Below are 20,700 nucleotides of genomic sequence, written 5' to 3' on the forward strand. Positions count from 1 at the left end.
CTGAAGCTTGAATAAGAGTGACCTCCAGATTTACCTCTTGACTCTATTTGAACTCTCTTGGCCACTGATACCTTATTTTTTATACTTCTTTTTCTCCTCTTGGTCAGGATGGCATTGTTGATCCCACAGTGCCAGGGCCTGGTTCATCCCTGGGGGTCATCTCCCATGCTACCAAGGAGACTTTCAGCCCTGCATGTTATGTCCCACATAGAGGGGAGGGCAATGGTTTCACTTGCAGAGTTGGGCTTAGGGAGAGAAAGGCCACATCAGAGCAACAAAAGAGGTCCTCTGACGGTGACTGTTAAGCATACCTATAGGTGTGCTAAACTTTTCCACTATGTACAGAAACTTCACAAGAGTAAGCCTTAAGATCAAGGACTTGTCCTATTGATTTGGGTATCCCTAATGTTTGGCACAGTATCCGGGATTTCCACAATAGTAAAGTTTAATAATTCTGTAATTTTCCTCCCATTCCTCAAGGGACATTGCCATTACTTTTTTTTAAAAATTTTTTATTAAGCCATTACTTTTTGATTATCTGCTTAATATACTCTGCAATCTACCTAATATTTTATCCCATAACCCCTATCCCCCTATTATTTATTTTTTATCCTTATTTTTTACTCATCTGTCCATACCCTGGATAAAAGGAACATCACACACAAGGTTTTCACACAGTCACATTGTAAAAGCTATTTAGTTTTACAATCATCTTCAAGAATCAAGGCTACTGAAACACAGTTCAGCAAGTTCAGGTACTTCCTGCTAGCCACTCCAGTATACCATCAACTAAAAAGAGATATCTATATAAGGCATAAGAATAACCTCCAGGATAATCTCTCCTCTCTGTTTGAAAACTCTCAGCCACTGAAACTTTGTGTCATTTCTGTCCCTCCTTTTGTCAAGAACGCCTTCTAAAGCCCATGTGGCTGGGTCCTGGCTCATCCAAGGAGTTCCATCCCACATCATCAGGAAAATTTACACCCCTGGTAGTCATGTCTCGTGTATAAGGGGAGGGCAGTGAGTTTACTTGTCACATTGGCTTAGAGAGAGGGGCCACATCTAATCAACAAAAGAAGTTCTCGGGGGGTGACTCTTAGGCATAACTATAAGTAGGCTTATCTTCTCCTTTGTGAGAATAAGTTTCATAGGGGTGAACCCCAAGATCGAGGGCTCAGCTTATTGAATTGGTTGTCTCCACTGCTTGTGAGAATATTAGGAATTCCCCAGATGGGGAAGTTTATTATTTACTTCTAGCTGCCCAGTCCCTCAAGAGGACTTTGCAAATACTTTTTATGCTCTGCCCAAATTACTCTGGGATATATTGGGGCATCACACTAACCCGTACAAATCAACAAGATCTCATGCCCTATTCAAGATTCCTTGTAATTATGGTGTTTGAATAAACCGACCATACACTTTAAATTAGATAATGCACTACCCAAAATACAAATTTTGCACCAAATAAACATCTCCCTTTGGTCTCATACAGAAATTGAGGTTTTAATATGTGGTCCATATCATCCTTTACCCTGTATTCTGATTTACTTTAGTCCTATCCAGATCAGCTTCATTCATATCTCTAGTCGAAGTCTGATCACTTTTTCAACGTTTTTAGCAGTTTCTGTATGGGTTAATTTTGATCCTCTTAGTTTCAGTGTTCTAACTCCGACTCTCAGGTGTCACATAAATATCTGAAGTTTCAGGAAACCCCCAGATTATACTCACATAGCTCAGTATCTAAGAATTTAGAAGTAACAGTTACACCTCTTGAATAGATGTGACTGCCGTAAGAGCTTACAATCTAGGACCCTTTACAATAGGCCCCAACCTGATAACCTATGCTCTTGACTTCAATTCTCCAAGTTTTTATATTATATGTAGTCCATATGAGTTAGGCATGATAATATTGGTCTTTTTGTTTCTGCCACTTCATTCAGCATACTGTCCTCAAGGTTCGTTCAACTAGTTGCATGCCTCACAGTTCCACATTATCCTTTTTTTTTTTATTTTTATTTTTAAATACCAAAAAACACCAAACACAAACATTCTTATTTTGATCATTCTGTTCTACATATATAATCAGTAATTCACAATATCATTACATAGTTGCATATTTATCATCATGATTATTTCTTGGAACATTTGCATCTATTCAGAAAAAGAAATAAAAAGACAACAGAAAAAAATTTATACAACAATACCCCTTACCCCTCCTTTTTTCACTGATCACTAGCATTTCAAACTAAATTTATTTTAACATTTGTTCCCCCTATTATTTATTTTTGTTCCATATGTTCTATTCATCTGTTGACAAGATAGATAAAAGGAGCACCAGACACGGGTTTTCACAATCACACAGTCACATAGTGAAAGCTTTATCATTATAAATCATCTTCAAGAAACATGGCTACTGGAACACAGCTCTACATTTTCAGGCAATTCCCTCCAGCCTCTCCATTACATCTTGACTAACAAGGTGATATCTGCTTACTGCATAAGAATAACCTCCAGGATAACCTCTTGACTCTGTTTGGAATCTCTCAGCCATTGACACTTTATTTTGTCTCATTTCACTCTTCCCCCTTTTGGTCCAGAAGGATTTCTCAATCCCTTAATGCTGAGTCTCAGCTCATTCTAGTATTTCTATCCCACGTTGCCAGGAATGTTCACACCCCTGGGAGTCATGTCCCACGTAGACAGGGAGAGGGTGGTGAGTTTTCTTGTTGTGTTGGCTGGAGAGAGAGGCCCCATCTGAGCAAGAAAAGAGGTTCTCATGGGGGTGACCCTTAGGCCTAATTTTAAGTAGGCTTGACCTATCCTTTGTGGGGTTAAGTTTCAAATGAACAAACCCCGAGACTGGGGGCTCAGCCTAGAGTTCTGGTTGTCCACACTGCTTGTGAGAATATCAAGAATTCAACTTGGGGAAGTTGAATTTTCCCCCTTTCTTACCATTCCTCGAAGGGGACTTTGCAAATACTTTTTTATTCACTGTTCAAATCACTCTGGGATTTATCGGGGCATCACTCTGGACAAATCCACAAAATCTTATGTCCTACTCAAGGTTCCATGTACTTACGGTGTTCAATTAAGCTGTCTCCATAAGTTATATTAGGAAATGCCCTAGTCAAAATATAAATTTTGGGGTGGGCCATGGTGGCTCAGCAGGCAGAGTTCCTTCCTGCCATGGCAGAGACCTGGGTTCGATTCCTGGTGCCTGCCCATGCAAAAAAAAAAAAAACATATATATATATATATATATATATATATAAATTTTGTACCAAATAAACATTTTTTGCTTTAGTTTCACACATAAGTTGAAATTGTAAAGTATTAATTACCATCTATTTTCAGCACCCTGCAGTAATGACATTCCTTTCTTCTTCCTCATGCAAAAACATTTTTAAAATTTGTACATTTAGTCACTATCATTACACACTCTAGGCATTCCTAGATTATATCATCTCAATCTTTATCGTCTATCTTTCTTTCTGATTTCATTTGGTTCCACATTATCTTGATTACTATTATTTGTAGTAAAGTTTTGAAATTGGAAAGTGTGAGTCCTCCAACTTTATTTTTCTTTTTCAAAGATTGTTTTGGCTATTCGAGGTCCCTGGCTAGTCCATGTAAATTTTAGAATCAACTTGTCAATTTCTGCAAAGCCAGCTGGGATACTGATAGGGATTGTATTGAATCAATTACATTGAAGTAACAGTACTGTCTTCTAGTCCGTGAACATTGGCCTACAGCTGAGCCTTTATCTTCAGTGAATCTGTCAGTCTTTTCCTAAATGCCTTTCACCACAGCCTCCATAATTATCGAGAGCACCCTTAGGCTTGAACTTCCTCACACAAATAAAGTCAGTTCCTTTGAGGAGAGATTCAAAGCTTTCTCCTTTTGGGGCTGCTGCTTTCCCTTTGAGCTGGGGCTCTTTGGTGCTGGGGCCGGAGACAGTGGACACTTTGGGATCTGAGTGCTTAGTGAATGGGGTGGAGCAATAGCTCCTGGTCCTGTCTTTTTGTCTCTCTCTTGTGTGGCCCTCCCTCCCTGCAAGCCAGGGCACACAACCAGGGCTCCAGTATTTTCAGCAGTGCTGCGCCCAAGGGAGAATCTCTGTCCCTTGAGTAGGAGCTGGGCAAGAAAAAGAGAGCTCCACTTCTCCACTGCAAATGCCCAGAACTTAGTGTCAGTAACAAGTAGCTGGGGGCAGGACAAGAAAGTTGTCCTGCAGTTGGAGCTGTGGGGAGAGGGAGCCGTGTGTTCTTAGTGGTCTCCATCTGGAGTGGAGTTTCCATTTCGCAGAACTGGAAAGGAGAGGGGGTGGGTCTCAATTCAAATACCACAGACTTTCACTTTTCTCAACAAATTTTAGTAATGTTGTCATTTTCTTGTAATGACATTTTAGGAAAAAATAGTAAACTTTTTTTCTTTAGTAAATGTTTCTTCATTTGCTAGACCATTTCCCCGAGAAAATTGTCACCAGGTATTCTGGGGGGCATGGATCCACACAGCTCCTCACACTGTCATACTGGAGATGGAACTCTGACTTGACATTTTATATGGTTGTCATCAGATGGTTCAAAGTATTTGTGTCCTGAATTTACGTTAAAATATTTCCCTGAGAGACAGAGATCCTCGAAGGGGTTCACCATTACCTCCAGAATGTGCCTACACCAGATGTTCTCATTATTAGTGTTCTCTGATTATGATGAGTCTCTCACGCCTCCCTCTTAGTTTGTACCGAATTAAATTGCATTTGTGTTAGGAAAAACAAATTCGTGTTCACTGTCTTTTCCTCTTCTGCTGAGAGGTTGTTTTAGGTCCTCCACCACTCCACGTCCTTGTGTGGGCTGAGCGAGCTCCTTGTAAATGTCTCCTGGCAGGCTGCACTTGTCCCAGGAGTCGTGAAATGTCCAGGGGGAAGAACATGGGTAGTTTGGTCCCATGTGCTGGACACCTTCACTGAGAAGGGCTCCTCACTGTCTCAGGAGTACCCATTCCATGGTACACTTATCCAATGGTTAGAAAATTCTTCATTATTTTGAATTGAGATGCTCATGGTGTTAATTCTGCAGCTTCTAGTAAACTCCCATCTTCGTTTGACAATTTTGTATTTTTCGTAGAGAGTGGTACTTAGATTACTGTGGTTAAAGTTCAACTGAATGATCCTGTACTTCCAGAACATAGCCCATAGTTTAGGTAATTAAACTGGCCTTAGCCAGATTGCTAATCATAAGCCTCATATGAGGTGTCTGGAATTAGGTGATATCTGGATTCTATGTGCAAAGCAAAATTACATTTAAAAAACCAAACCAAAATAAAACAAAAAGAACTCATGGTCCTGCTCTGGTACTTATTGAAACTCCAGTGCTAATTTGATCATTCTCATTTTTCTCTCTAGGAGTATAAGACTTACAAGGAGAACTTTCTGAAGCGCTTCCAGCTCACCAAACTGCCTCCATACCTAATTTTTTGTATTAAGAGATTCACTAAGAACAACTTCTTTGTGGAGAAGAATCCAACCATTGTCAACTTCCCTATTACGTGAGTATCACTCTACTTCACTTTGCTCTTAGGGGGCCAGTGAGCTTGGATTTCTTTTTATATTTTTGTACCACTATTAATATTTGGTGGTTTTTATTGGGGATTGCAAAGAACAGATCCCAACTGCACTGTTTAAGTTAAGGATTTTTATTGGAAGGATGCAGATATTTCAGGGACTGCAAAAATAGATATTTACCTGGAAGCAGTCCCCCTTTTATCTTCTGTTCTGTTGCTCGTTGGGATTGTAGTCTTGCCATGTAAGGAAGGACACTTGATGAAGGAGGGCTAGAGCAGGAGGGTTCTACCTAGCTTAGAGGGCAATCCTGCTAGAGCTTGCCCACGAAGTCATTGCTCATTTCCCCTTCCTGCATGCTCATTTCCCCTTCCTGCATGCTATAGGTAGGCATGGGCAGTGGGGAGGACTGCCCACGAAGCTAGGCAGGACCCTCCTGATGTTCTGTCTAGCAAAGATGTCCTGCCTTCTGTGGGTCCATCTATAGAATTTTTTTCCCCAGAGAATAAAGCCTAGAATATGCTCAGTTTCCTCCTACTGAAAAGGTAGTTATACATTTTGATATATACTCTAATTGCTTTATCATGCAGTTAGTTGTCTTTTTATGAACATTCACTAGTATTTTAAAGGGAGATTGGGAGGAGTTGTACCAGGTGCTTTTAGTTTGCTACCTTCTAACTCAGCTCCTGTAAGACCTTTTTTGGGATAGACAGTTGGTCTTCAGTTCTCTGGACACATGATTTTTCACATTCTGAAAAAACTGTCTCTCTTAGAACATGGAGTAACCTGGTGGTGGGGCTGGCAGGAAGAAATGTGAGTCTTTGTGTGGTGGAGGTTAGATATGGTAAAGGTAGAGTCCTAAGATAGCTTGTTAGTGAGAAGGATTTGGTTGGGATATGATGGGACTAATGTGATGTTGCGCTCAGAATTCTTTTTTTCTTTTAACTTTCACAAAGTAGTTTGGGTGTTATAGTGGACAAATGCTCTTCTGTTCCCATCCTCCCTCTACATCCCCTCCTGCTGTCCAGTTCTCAAAATTATACCAGGAATGCCAGTTTTCTCCTTGGTAAATAGGTTGGGTTTTTAATTCTGTGTACTGTTTAGGAGGGTAGCATCTAAAATTCAGGTGGCCTGAGCACTGGGCCTTCCTAGTGGTGTGACCTTGGACAAGTCATTTGCATGTTTTCTGAATGTGCTCTCTCATGCATAAAATGAGGAACTTGGACTAGATGACCCCAGAAGGGTCCCACCTATTATAACTATTATTTCTAGATTCCAGAATAACCAAGAAACTGAGAAAGGGGGTGGATAAGGAGAGAAACCATTTCTAATGAGGATTTTAGGAGAATTTCTTTTTCTCTTCTCCCAACACTTTTCTTCCTGCTCCTCACTGACATCTTGTTTATGTGGTGAGTAGCATGAAATATGTACCATGTAAGTCAGAAATTTGATGATTGGCTTTTCCGTTTCTGTAGAGAAATTTGTTGGAATTTGGACTGGGATTGCACTGAATCTGTAAATCGCTTTTGGTAGAATCTACACCTTAACAATATTCTGTCTTCCTATCCACAAACACAGAAATGTCTTCCTGTTTATTTAGGTCATCATTGATTTCTTTTAGCAATGTTTTGTAGTTTTCTATGTACAAATCCTTTACATCCTTGCTTAGAATTAGTCTTAGATAGTTGATTTTTTTAGTTGCTGTTGTATAAATAGATTTTTCTTGACTTCTTCAGATTACTCTGTACTAGTATATAGAAACGTTACAGATTTTTACATGTCTATCTTGTACCCTGCCTCTTTGCTGAATTTGTTTATTAGCTCTAGTAACTTTGTTGTAGATTTTTCAGGATTTTCTATATTTAGGATCGTGTCACCTGCAAGTGGGGAAAGTTTTCCTTTTTAGAGCAAAACATTTTATTAAAGTAAAAACTTTTATATAAAAACATTGCAGGGTGGGCCACAGTGACTCAGCAGGCAGAGTTCTTGCCTGCCATGCCAGAGACCTGGGTTCGATTACTGATGCCTGCCCATGTGAAACAAACAAACAAACATTGCAGACTAAAAGCTCTATTTATGTGTTGGGTTCACGGTTCAGTTCTGCATCAAACACTGAAAAGGCACAGCAACCGATTGCACATGTACAGTAAAATGGACACACAGCAGTTACGTTTGTAACTGCTTACAAACGTACCAAATGATTTGGTTAATGAAGAAGAAAAGGGGTTGGGGTTGGGTAACATAGGTACTGCCCACAAAGTAAACTGGCATGGTTGTAAATTACGAACTTCTGAAAGTCACCCATCTCCAAAAACGCATTCCTCGTTGTTATAAAAAACACTTAAAACCTGAGCCACAACCCTGTGTCCATCTTATAATTTCTTCAGGAAAGCAAGAACTGCAGAACACTGTAGATTAGTATTAGTGTCAGTTTTCTATGTATAATAGCCCAAGAATTAACTTGAAATCCAGCCCCCCCCCCCATAGGAACTAAAACCTGGCAAGAATTACAATTAAACTCAACTTTTATACCAGGAATTTCAAATTAGTCTACTCCTGAAGTATTGATATCCCTAATTCCTAGAATGTGTTTCCTATAATGATTTTAAGTATAACATCACCCCCAAATCTTTGGGTTGTGACTATGTAAGCCACAGTTAAATTAATTAAGCTAATGCACAATTTAACCTTGTGATGGAAGAAATTAGCAGCAACTAAGTCCCAGCAGTGGTAACCTGCATTATAAGCACAATCCATGGAATACTGATGTGACAGGCAGCTGCACCACAGATTCCACTTTGTAACAATCACCTACTTTTTCCAAATGGTTTTAAGACTTGTGTCTTGATCCTGTTAAAAATGTCAGCAAGTATGAATGTTACATCAACAAGTTGGAGGGCTGTTCTCTGGAATTCAGTAGATCTAGTTAGTGAATTCTACTACTGTGCTTCTAATTACTTGGTTTTATGAGGGGTGGGGAGAAGTCCATGGTGAATTCAACACTAATGAAATAAAATACACTTTCATAAATTGTCATAATATGAAAAAAATTCAGGAAGTAAGTAGTAGAGGGGACCATTGGGAAATAGAGCAGGGGACTACGGGGGAGAAACAGGAGAAACTGCAGAAGGACAAAGAATAACTAACAATATATCTCCATCGTGCCCAAGAGTGTATGTCTAATGAGGTTAACTTGATTTGAGTCACCTATAAAGCAGACTGATCAAAATCCTTAACTGAGGTTTCAATTGACAAAATTGAAAAATTTAACAAGAAAAATTTGAGAAGTGGAAGCGAAGCGGTTAATCTTCCAGGTATTATGCTTGCATTTCAAATTCTTGTTTCAGGCTTTTACTTCTTTTCCATTTGGAAGCTTTTTCTTTTTCTTACCTAATTTCTCTGGCTAGAACTTCCAGTACAATGTCTAATAGTGGTGACAGTAGGCATCCTTTTCTTGTTCCTGATCTCAGAGAGAAGGCTTTCAGTCTTTCAACATTGAGTATGATGTTAACGGTGGGTTTTTCATTTTTACCCTTTATCATGTTGAGGGAGTTCCCTTCTGTTCTTATTTTTTAAGTGTTTTTTGTCAAGAATGCTAGATTTTGTCAAACTCCCTTTCCACCTCAGTTGAGAGGATCATATGTTTTTTTCTTCTGTTCTGTTAACGTGGTATATTACATTGATTGATTTTCTTAGGTTGAACTACCCTTGCACACCCAAAATTTGTACTTCTTGAACAGGAGCCTCTCCATACCTACTTCTCCTATGTTTTATTCATAACAGCGTATCTTTTTATTTTTAAGTGTTTTTATTGTGAAATATAACATATAAAAACAAACAAAGCAGTACCTTTCAAAGTACGTTTTAGCAAGTAGTTACAGAACAAATTTCAAAATTTGGTATGGGTTATCATTTCACATTTTCAAGTTTTCTTTCTGGATGCTCCAAAATACTGGAAGCTAAAAGAAATATCATTATAGTGATTTAGCAGTCATATTCCTCTGTTAAATCCTATCTTTGTTATAACTCCTCCTTCTCCTTTGATCCTCCTCCCAGTATATAGAGGTCTTTGGGCTTTGCTCATTTTAACATTTTCATGTTGGAAAGGGGTGTCAATAATATAGGGTAGGGGAATGAAATTAGTTGGTATGCTTGGAGAGGCTGGCCCCTCTGTTTTTCAGGACTTATCTGGCCTAGGAACCATCTGGAGGTTATAGGGTTCAGGAGAGTTAACTTAGTACGTGAGATTATATATGCATGTGTGTGTGTGTTTATGTGTGCGTGTATACACATAAAGAATTGCAAGGCCTTGCTCCCGTTGTGCGCTCTGTGTGTTTGGGTCGTCTAAGTGAACTATTTAGACAAATTGTTTAGATCGTGTGTTACAGAAGACTGAAGTTCTAGGACCAGTAAACCTCTCTGCCTTCGGTCTGATACAGAAGTGAAGTTCTAGAGTACATATGTTATCACCTTTTCCCCTGTATTCTGTTTAACCTTAGTCCCAACCAGATCAGCTTTGTTTTATTTCTAATCAAAACCTGATCTCCTTTTTGGTTACTTTAAGATGTTATTATATGTATCAGTACTGACTTTCAGAGCTGCAGAACTCCAGCACATCTTTTTATCAGTGATAAATGCACTAAGCATTTATTGTAGTGCTTTACTTTGCAAAACCGATATACATTTATATTTCAACTGGCTGATAGAATTCAACACGTAAAACACAGAAGGAGGATTTAACCATAGGTAAATCAGTAATGCTTCCCTATATTTTAAAAGCAAATGTTCAGATATTAAAAGTAAACCTGATGCTTCTAAATCCTGATTGAAGGAAGCTAGTCAGCAGTCTGTTTTGGAAGCTGCGGAATAGCCAAGCTAGGTCACATAAACAAGGAGGAGAGGAAGCAGGCTGCAAAAGCAGGGAGGAGGAAAAAGCTGGTGTGTGAAGGGAAGCAGAAAAGAGATCTGGTACCTCGCACAGATTCTGCTTCCCCCAGTGCCTGGTTCCAGCTCCATGCCCTTCTCTGAGAACATTGAATAAATACCCCTTTTGTGCTTCAATAGACTTGGGTGGGTTTCTGTCCTTCATAACCATTTTGTCCCCTACTTGAGTAACACAACCTAATAAAGAAGCAAGTTCCCAAAAATAAAAGAAAAAAATAAATTGGGCACTATTCACAATTGCCAAAAGATGGAAACAATCCAAATGCCCCTTAACAGATGAGTAGATAAACAAAATGTGGTATATGCATACTATGGAATATTATGCAGCAGTAAGATGAAGTGAGGTCCCAAAGCATATGACAATGTGGATGAATCTTGAGGATATAATGCTGAATGAAATAAGTCAGACACGAAAGGATGGATAGTGTGTGATTTCACCATTATGACTCTGGTAAAGGTAATCCCAGAGGTTACACTGTAGAACACCCATACTCCTGGAGTCCAGAAGGGAATGAGGCCTTATAATTCTATATAGCTTGATGTAATATCAGGATACATATCAAACTATGGTGGGCCTATAATTAAAAACTATTGGTACAATCCCTTTAGGGTCCAAAGGGATGGAAAAAAATGTATATATGGAACTATATATATTGACCTTTCCCTTCTGGGAAACCGTGGGTACCCTCTCAACCATTGGGGACTCCCGAGAAAATAGGCCAAGTTCTTGATTTTTTTTTTTTAAATATTTTTGTTGATAAAACAACATACAAACATTCTTAACATGCAAACATTCCACACATGGTGTACAATCAGTAGCTCACAATATCATCATATAGTTGCATATTCATCACTATGATCATTTTTGTGAACATTTGCATCACTCCAGGAAAAGAAAAAAGAAAAAACTCAACCCCTTATCACCCCTCTTATTGACCACTAGTATTTCCATCTACCTAATTTATTTAAGCTTTGTTCCCCCTATTATTTATTTTTTTATCTACATGTTTTACTCATCTTTTCATACCCTAGAAAAAAGAAGCATCAGACACGAAGTTTTCACAATCACACAGTCACATTGCGAAAGCTATGTCATTATACAGTCCTCTTCAAGAAACATGGCTACTGGAACACAGCTCTACATTTTCAGGCATTTCCCTCTAGCCTCTGTTACGCCTTAATTAAAAAGGTGGTATCTATTTAATGTGTAAGAATAACCTCCAGGATAACCTCTTGACTCTGTTTGGAATCTCTCAGCCACTGACTTTATTTTGTCTTTTTTCTTTCTTCCCCCTTTTAGTCAAGAAGATTTTCTCAATCCCTTGGTGCTGAGTCCCAGCTCTTTCTAGGATTTCTGTCCCATGTTGCCAGGAAGGCCCACACTCCTGGGAGTCATGTCCCATGTAGAGAGGAGGAGGGCAGTGAGTTTGCTTGTCTTGTCGGTTGAGAGAGAGAGGCCACATCTTAGCAACAAAAGAGGTTCTCTCGAAGCCGTTGATTTTGAGACTTGCCCTTATGAAACTTATTTCTGTAGGGAAGAAGCTAAGGCTACTCATAACAAGGCCTAAGAGTTGCTTCCAGTAAACTTCTTTTCTTGCTCAAATGTGGCCTCTCTAAATCCAATTCTGCAAGGAAAATCATTACCCTCCCCCTTATATGGGACATGACATCTAGGGGTAAAAATCTCCCTGACAGTCTAGGGTATGACTTCCAGAGATAAAACTGGCCCAGTGGGATCAAATGCTTTCCAGATCAAAAAGAGGAAAAGAAGTGTAATAATATAAGTTATCAGTGGCCAAGAGAGAACAAATAGAGCAAAAAACTGTTCTGGAGACTAATCTCACACAAGCTTCAATTAGATGGTACTAACTGCCGTGGTTTGCTAAACCCCAACCAATTCCATTCCTGTTGATCCTTAAGAATACCTAGAGCTTGAAGTAAGACTGTGAAAGGTTTCATGCACTAAGTTTGCATTCCTGGAACCTGTAATTCCCAGAGGGCTCTTAGGTCAGATAAATCCTGAAACCCAGAGGGACCAGCCTTTCTAAGATTATTGATTGATTCCATCCTCCTGTCCTTTAGTGTCGACACCCCTTCTCAATGTGAAAAACTCAGAATGGGCATTGCCTAAAGATCCCTATGGATTAGAAGAGGGATCAGAGGAGGAGGAGGTATAATAGAGAAAATAGGATTTAACAAATGAGGATGCTGAATCACTATATTAATACTCCTTCTAGCCTCCAGTGTTTTCGAGCAGTTAGAAGCAAAAGTGTTGCCTGACCAGCTGAGTAGGACAGCGGGTGGGATGGTTGGTTTGTTATCCCAGGCTGCACCATCTTCATGGGTGCTGGTGCTCCGTTCCCATAGCCTAGGAGGGGCTTTGGGTGTGTGGCCTGCTTAGACTTTCACGTAGTCCTGACAGGGCCCAGCAGGCTTCCATTTGAAGTCTGAATGGCTCTAGGCCCTAGGCCTTGCACTTTTTTCGACTGTTAGACATGCTTATAAAGTGTACTTTCTCCATAGAACCTCTCTTTCTAGAAAAAGATCTCGTTTTTATGGCAAATTATGAGAATTTCCACAAATCTGGGCTTCCATGGTCCTGCAAGCCTACCTAGGGTTAGGGTCCTGCAATAAGGGTCAATTTGTATAAGGGCAATTTCTCTAACATCATATAGCCTTTGTCTAACAGTTTGGTTTTATTTTCCTCATCACCAGAAATGTGGATCTGAGAGAATACTTGTCTGAAGAAGTGCAAGCCGTGCACAAGAACACTACGTACGACCTCATTGCCAATATCGTCCATGATGGCAAGCCCTCAGAGGGCGCCTACCGCATCCATGTGCTTCACCATGTGAGTGGCTGCTGCCGCCTCGGCCAGGGAGGGGCCAGAGCAGAGTTTATTCCTTGGGCATTTTGGAGGGCAGTTCCCTTTAGTTGACCCTTTCTTGGCTTGACTTTGGGACTTCACACGTAATTAGTTTAAGGAACTGGTTCTCAATTTTTGCTGTGTGTTGGACTCTCCTGGGGAGCTTTTGAAAATCTTGTGTCCTGGTCACTACCCCAGACCAATTACATTAAAACAATACTTCTTAACTGGGTGCAGATCACAGAATGACCTGTCCCCCAACTCCCAACAAAGAATTACGCTACCCAAAATGCCAATCAGTGTTGAGGTAGGGAAACCCTGCTTTAGAATAGCTAAAGGTGGAACCCAGGCATTGTGACCTTTAAAATTCCTGGGTTGATTGTGATTTGGGGCCAAGATTGAGAACTGTTGTCCCCTATTAGAACCTTGCAAGTCAGTGTGAGACTCATGGACCAGCACCGCTGGCTTCTTCTGAGAGCTTCTTAGAAATGTTGCATCTCAGGTCTGAATCTCTGTAAGTCTGAATCAGAATCTGCATTTTAACAAGATTTAACATTTAATTTGTATGAAATTAAAGTTTGTGTAGCAGTGGTCTAGAGTCTCCTTTTCAAACTAAAAAATTTTGTGAATTTGTCTGAAGCTGAAAACTGACAAAAATATGTGCTTGATGTTTGCTATCACCCAGATTGTTCTGATTTAATTATTCTCTTCCAACTGTGGGTTAATAGTAGCTAGCTTCTGTTTATAAAGTGTTTTATTGGGTGCTGGACAGTACACCAAGTGCCTGACATGTTATCTCACTTATATCCCTATAATACATATCTGGGATAGCTGGCAATGCCATCTTTTTACAGGTGAGGAAACCTAGGCTGAGAGTTTGAGTAACTTATCTGAAGTCAGGAAAGCTGAAATTTAAGCCCAGGTTCCTGCCTTTAAAGCCCCTGTTCTTTTTTTATTTTTTTAATTTTATTTTTTTTAAATACCAAAAAACACCATACAAATGCAAATATTCCTATTTCGATCATTCCATTCTACACATATAATCAGTAATTCACAATATCTTCACATAGTTGCATATTCATCATCATGATCATTTCTTGGAACATTTACATCTATTCAGAAAAAGAAATAAAATGAAAACAGAAAAAAAATTTATACATACCATACCCCTTACCGCTCCCTTTCATTGATCACTAGCATTTCAAACTAAATTTATTTTAACATTTGTTCCCCCTATTATTTATTTTTATTCCAAAGCCCCTGTTCTTAACCAATCCTTGAACTAGGGATGGGGCCTTGCCTATGTGATCATGAACTTTATGTTTCCTGTATTCTGAAATATTGGAATATCTGGGTCCCAGAATATATCTGTATTTTGCAGGATTGGTCTCTGATATTTCTTAGAAGTTTGAGTGGGTGAAGCAGGGGGGCTTGCAATGGAGTCTCTGCTATAATCCAGAAATCTTCCCCCTGGTTCCTGGCAGCTTACAGTAGGGTCGTGTTTGCTGTGTCTGCAGTAGTGTCTTGCAGGGCAGAGGAAACGGCTTAGAATGATAGTGTCTGGCAAAGACATGTTTTCTTGACTATCTATTGTTTTTGTTCTTTGGGGTATCAGGAGTTGTCCACTTTGAGGGTCTCTTTCCAGTAAACATCATAGCTCCTGAGTGGGTATGTCTAGTCTGTCACTTTGGAGCACGAAGGGGACATCTTAGTTGGGAAATGAAGGGCTTCCTCGTTTACTCTTTTCTGTCCACTTACTAAGAAGTGTGCAGGAGTGTGTGAGACTCCATCGCACTTTGAGGAGCCCACAGTGGGAATCGAGTTTGCCAGGATCAGCAAATTGAAAGCTCTGTGAATGGCATGGTGCCAAGCAGAGGTTTTGCACCCTCTCGTTTATGACTTGCTAGGCAGTGGTCTTAGTGACTTCACTACTGCCTCTCGTGCCTCTGTACACTGTAATCCCTTCTTTCTGCACCCTTGTGGTTTCAGGGTGTTCCCTGACTAACTTAGCCCTATGTATCACTTTCAGGGGACGGGCAAATGGTATGAACTACAGGACCTCCAGGTGACTGACATCCTGCCCCAGATGATCACCCTGTCGGAGGCTTACATCCAGGTGGGCTGGCCCTGAGTGGGCCTAACTGGAGGTGGGCTGGGGGCCAGTGAGGGGAGGCATCACGTGGGATTGAGGCTGGATTAATGGGGAGGGAATGAGGAGCTCTGCCATCTGGGGAAGATTGTATGGCCCTGATAGCCAAGCAGAGGTTTCTCAGACAAGAAAAGCAGGGAAGCCTGGAAGATTTCTGAGGAGACCAGGAATGTTGTGTTTCTAGCCAGGTTAATTTACAAAGGCACGTGATCTGATTTCATAGAGGAAGAGCCAGATGTGAGTCATCTCTGAAACACTGACCGGTTTCCTAATTGTCTTCTCCACTGGATTGAGAGACTGTGGAGAAGAGGATCTCTGTCTGCTTGTTTTGTAACTGCCCTACTGCCTGGTAAAAGAAGGATGACCATGGCTAAGAAAAAGCTATAGCTCTGTAAAAGAGAAGAGTCACCTCTCCTAAGAGAAGTGACTCTTTTCTCAGTGGCTTCATCTAAGCTTGTAGGCTTGGTCACAAGTCCATTTTTAGAAAGTGAATTAGAATGGGAAGTAAGAAAGGGGAGGAAGGATGGTGAAATGGAAATTGAATGCAAGGGAATTTTCTGAAAGGTTGAGTCAGTTTCAGGGAACTTGGCAGAGAGGCAAGTGGAGCAGAGTGTTATCCATTGCCTGGCAAGATAATAGATATTCATAAATATCTGTTGATTAAATGCCTTTCAGACCAGCTCCTAAATATCTGTTGTATTTTCTTACAGATTTGGAAGAGGCGAGACAGTGATGACACGAACCAGCAAGGGGCTTAAATGAGGAAGTGAGGGCATTGCTGATGGTGGTAAATACGAGGGCTGAAGCCATTAACTGAACATGGACTGACTGGCAGATTCTCTGGGACAGTCCACTATTGAGTTCTGACTCACACCAGAGCGTTAGAGGGGAGCCACCCTTCTGGGACAGCCCTGTGCCAGCACCAGCTATTGTAGGTTGAGGCTCCCCTGTCCGTCTTAGCTAGCTCCCTTCTAGCTTCAGCAGGCCATACCTTTTTTTTTTTTTTTACAAATGTGTATGTAATTTATTTCTGAGTACTGGGAGTATCTGAAGGAAGGATAATTTCTTCCACTCTTCAAGTGTCAGAATCCACGAATAAGGGCATGATGTCAGTAACATCCTTGTTCTGTCCACTATAGGTGGATGATTTTTCTCTGGTTCCCTTTCATTCGCTGATGTGTTTTTTGGGAATGGATTAAATATTTTCCTGTTTTTAATCCTGCCCCTTGTTTTATATTCTTCCCTTAGGCCTCTTACCTAAGGAACAGATTTACTTATTTTTTGATCCTCACAAACTGTCTATCTTATAGTCTCGTGGATACCATGTTTGTCTCTTTTGTCATCATGTGTGTGGAATGTCAGTTAGGATGCATTTTATCTCTAAGTAACAAAATATCTGACCAAAGGTGGTAAATTACTGTGCTTACCCAAAAGTCTGAGGTGAGTGGTTGCAAACTGTAATGCAGGTCTGACCCCTGGGTAAGGGCTGAGGGGAGGCAGAAAGACTGGGTAGGATGAGCTTCTGAGTGCAGTCTTAGCCAGGCTAATGGGGATCCTGAGGAATCGGGCACCAAGCTTGATTCATCACTGACCAGGGGCAGATCTGAAGATATGGAGATGAGAAGATGCAGCAGCTGTAGGCAGTTGGTCGACTCTGCTGCCTCCATCAGGCCGTCTTAAAGGGAGATCTGAGTGGTGCACCTCTGGCACAGTCCTTACCTTCTCCTATCCCTCTGGCAGCTCCCTTTATTTACTTTGCAGGTGCATTCCCTTTACTCAGCCATTAAAATTTGGGATTCCCCAAGACTCAGTCCTTGGTCTCTTACTGCTTCTATTTTCTGTAGCCATTTTGGCTGTGCCTGTGGCTTTACTTCACCTTTTTGTTAGATAACATCCTAATCAAACCTGAATTCCAGACTCCTCTACATTTTGAACTTTTTAGCAGCTGGGGTGTGTGAAAGTCAATGGAAACCTCAGCCTGTGTTTTTCCTTCTCAAACCTGGCTCTTTGATATCCTTTCCTGTCTAGGCAAAAGGCTGCAACATTTATCCCATAACAGAAACTGAAATGTGCCCAGAAGTCATCCTTTCAGCTTCCCTCATTTCCCTTGGCCAATCTTTTACTGGATCCTGTCCATTTCACTTAGTATCTCTTGGATCCATCTATTTGCTTTCATTCTTTGCCATCATCCAGTCTAAGATTTGCCAACTTCTGCTTTTAGAATTTCTGTTTCAGCCTGGAGAGAGAAATTGTGCAGTAATGGAACAGGAGAAGTTTACTTTCAAGAATTGTTAATTACAATAGGGGGCTGGAGTGACAAGGGAGTGGCTAGTAATAAGTAAAGAGAACTCTGAAGAATAGGAGTAGCAGGTTGAAGGAGCAGTCACCACCCCTAGGGCTGACAGACTATCCAGGCAGACATCAACCATGCTGGAAGTCTGCCCTCTGGAACACGTGCTGGGGCAAGTGGTGCCCAGGGAGGCATCTCACAGGTGGTCCTCTGCTGCAGAGCTGCCTGAGGAGGAAGGACATGCCGGCTGGCGTTGCTAGACACTGAGACAGGCTCTGGGGACTCTGTATGCTGGGGGAACTGGGCATGCTGCTTTTAAGGGAGCAAAGCCTTTAATCCTGCAGTATTTCTCTAGGGCCCTCTACCAACAAAGCTTCAATGCCAACTGGCAAGGAAAAATATAAAGGGCCCAGATCCATTTTCACAGAGTAGGCAGAAAGGATGAATGTGGAGCTGAGAGGCAGTAAGCTGATAATTGATGTGGTTTGATGACTCAGCGTCTAAATGCACCTTTCAGTACATGTTAGATCTCCCAAGTAACAACAAAGAAAACAGTTTTGTTTATCTGCCTGGCAAAACCCAGCCACCCTTCTTTCCAACCCTTTCCCAGAACAAGGAGATGCACAGTCCCAAGAGTGAGTGTGTCAATTGCTGGCTGTATTAATTACTCCTCAAATTCAGTCATAATCTCAGTGAATAGTTAATAAAGTTAACTTCTAACAACTTGTATATAAAATAAAAAATGGTTAGCATATACAAATGATCACATACACAACAAGCCAATAGAAACTGCAAAGCTGTTATAGACCTTGTGTTTGTAATTGAGTTTTAGATTATCGTTGATATTTATGGCTTTCTTCTTCCACTGCCCATTCGTTATTTCTCAGGCAGAGCCTCATCCGGTCATAATTCTTTACCTGGTAGGGTGAGCCAAACATTTTCTTCTAAGTGATCTGATACCGCAATCATCTTGTCCTCCTCTATTTTGTTGCTGTGGTTTTCCATTAACTTTTACAATTGGACATAGTCCATCTTCTCCCATTATGTAGTGATTCCCATTTCCTCTTGGTAATTGGGACCATTCGCTCAACAAGTAGCTTTAGGCCCACCCCCAACTTTTTTTTTTTTGCTTGTTCAATGAAATAAAGAGCCCAAAATGTCCAGATAGTAGTTTCATCTTCCAATTTAGTAGGACCATTGTTGAGTCCTCTTGTGAAAGTATTCCTCCCATGGGGACTAAGATCTCTAAACTAACAAAGCTCAAAGTTGCCGGGACAGGAAGCAAGAGATTCTGCTAAAAGGTAAATAAGCATAATAGAGGAGTCACTCCTAGTCTTTATGGGACCCATATATTGTGGCTGTGGGGAGATAACACCATGCAATCATTTTTGATTCAAAGCCCATCTACAGCATGTAAAACAGTATCAGTTAATGCTGTAAAAGCTTAAATGAGCCATTCCACCTTTCAGTTAGGCTGGCCACTTCCAAGTGATAGGGCATGCGTAAAGAAAAGTAATCCCATGGGCATGAGCTCACTCCTGTGCTTCCTTCCTGAGAATGCACTCACTGAGAAGTGAGTTCCTCCATCAGATGCAATGCTGTGCAGAGTGCTGCAATAGTTGATAAGGCATTATGTGACTCATGAATGGTTCTGGCAGGAACATGGGCAGGGAGGGTAAATCCATACCCAGAATACATTTCTATCCCTGTGAGGATGAATTTCCACCCCCCTCCAAAATAGAAAGGTCCAGTGTAATCAATCTGTCACCAGCTGGCTGACTGGTCTCCACAGGCATTGGTGTCATATTGAGACTTGGTTTCTGCTGCTGGCAGATTAGACACTCTGCAGAAGCACTGGAGCATCATGCATAGCCACTATCCTTGCCATCCTGGCCCATGGGCCCACTCAGCGAGCCCTGAGGTGACTGGGGAAGAGATTGATGTCCTCAGTGTGTCATTTGTATCCACTTAATGAGAGTTTCCTCTGCAGTGGAGGCATTTTGGTGACCTTCAAATGGGACATAAATATCTTCACAGCATATACTCAATGACATAGGTCCGTCCACATACTTCTTCCCCAGATTTCCTTTTACCACTTTTGGAATTCTGTTCTCTCTGAATCTCTGGCCATCCAGCCAAACCATTGGCAACTGCCCAGGAATTAGTTTACATCTCTAATTCTAGCCATCTCACACTCCAGATACACTGGACAGCCAAATAGGCTGCTTGATATTATGCCCACTGAGGATTTTCCTTCCCCACCGTCCTTTAATGTCACCTCTGGGTGGGGTTGAAATGCTGCAGCTTTCCCTTCGTGGGTGGTACCAGCATACTGTACAGTTCTACGTCTAAACCGGCTTGAGTTTGGTCTGCCTTGATCTTCTGGTCTTAAGAAATACCCCAGAAGTTAGTAGATACAGATTGAGGGAGAGAAGGCAATGAAATGTGAGTTAGTGTGAGGGAGGCCAAGTCACCTTACTTGACATTACTTGAGCTTGGTCTCTGTGCCAGTTTGAAACTTTTATGTACCTTAGGAAAGCCATGTTTTAATCTGAATCCGATTTTGTGGGGCCAGATCTATTATTTAGGGTGGGAAACTTTGATTGAATTGTTTCCATGGAGATGTGACCTTTTGGTTAGATTACATCCATGGTGATGTGACATCTAGTTGTGGGTGGGCCTTTTGATTACATGGAGATGTGATTTCACCCATTCAAGGTGGATCTTGATTAGTTTATTAGCATCTTTTAAAAGGGGAAATATTTTGGAGAAACCTCAGATACAGATGCTTGGAGAACAGTTGTTTCAGAGCTGACATAGACATTTGGATTGCTGACAGAGTAGATGCCTAGACATGGGAAAAGCACAGCAGATGTCGCCATGTTCTCCCC

At 41.0% G+C, this 20,700-nt stretch overlaps 1 protein-coding gene and 1 long non-coding RNA gene across 6 annotated transcripts in view; one reads left to right on the plus strand and one right to left on the minus strand.

The window, feature by feature from the left end:
- The window catches only part of USP39 (ubiquitin specific peptidase 39), a 58,813-nt gene that overhangs the window by 24,166 nt on the left and 13,947 nt on the right, over window positions 1-20,700 (plus strand). For 2 of the 4 annotated variants that reach the window (XM_077134823.1, XM_077134821.1), the window contains exons 10-13: window positions 5,405-5,547; window positions 13,220-13,355; window positions 15,400-15,486; window positions 16,230-16,306. In XM_077134823.1, the coding sequence (XP_076990938.1) occupies window positions 5,405-5,547; window positions 13,220-13,355; window positions 15,400-15,486; window positions 16,230-16,277 (414 nt within the window). In that variant the 3' untranslated portion in view covers window positions 16,278-16,306. Of the gene's footprint in view, window positions 1-5,404; window positions 5,548-13,219; window positions 13,356-15,399; window positions 15,487-16,229; window positions 16,737-17,114; window positions 20,697-20,700 lie in introns of those variants that run through there. The other 2 variants (XM_077134822.1, XM_077134820.1) reach the window with 2 other exon arrangements.
- LOC143661294 (uncharacterized) overlaps window positions 11,510-20,700 on the minus strand; it is a 34,354-nt gene continuing 25,163 nt past the window's right edge. The window contains exon 10 of one of the 2 annotated variants that reach the window (XR_013164488.1): window positions 11,510-14,482. This is a non-coding gene — a long non-coding RNA (uncharacterized LOC143661294). The other variant, XR_013164490.1, reaches the window with a different exon arrangement.

The sequence above is a fragment of the Tamandua tetradactyla genome, chromosome 17 (assembly GCF_023851605.1).
Source record: "Tamandua tetradactyla isolate mTamTet1 chromosome 17, mTamTet1.pri, whole genome shotgun sequence".
Taxonomy (NCBI): domain Eukaryota; kingdom Metazoa; phylum Chordata; class Mammalia; order Pilosa; family Myrmecophagidae; genus Tamandua; species Tamandua tetradactyla.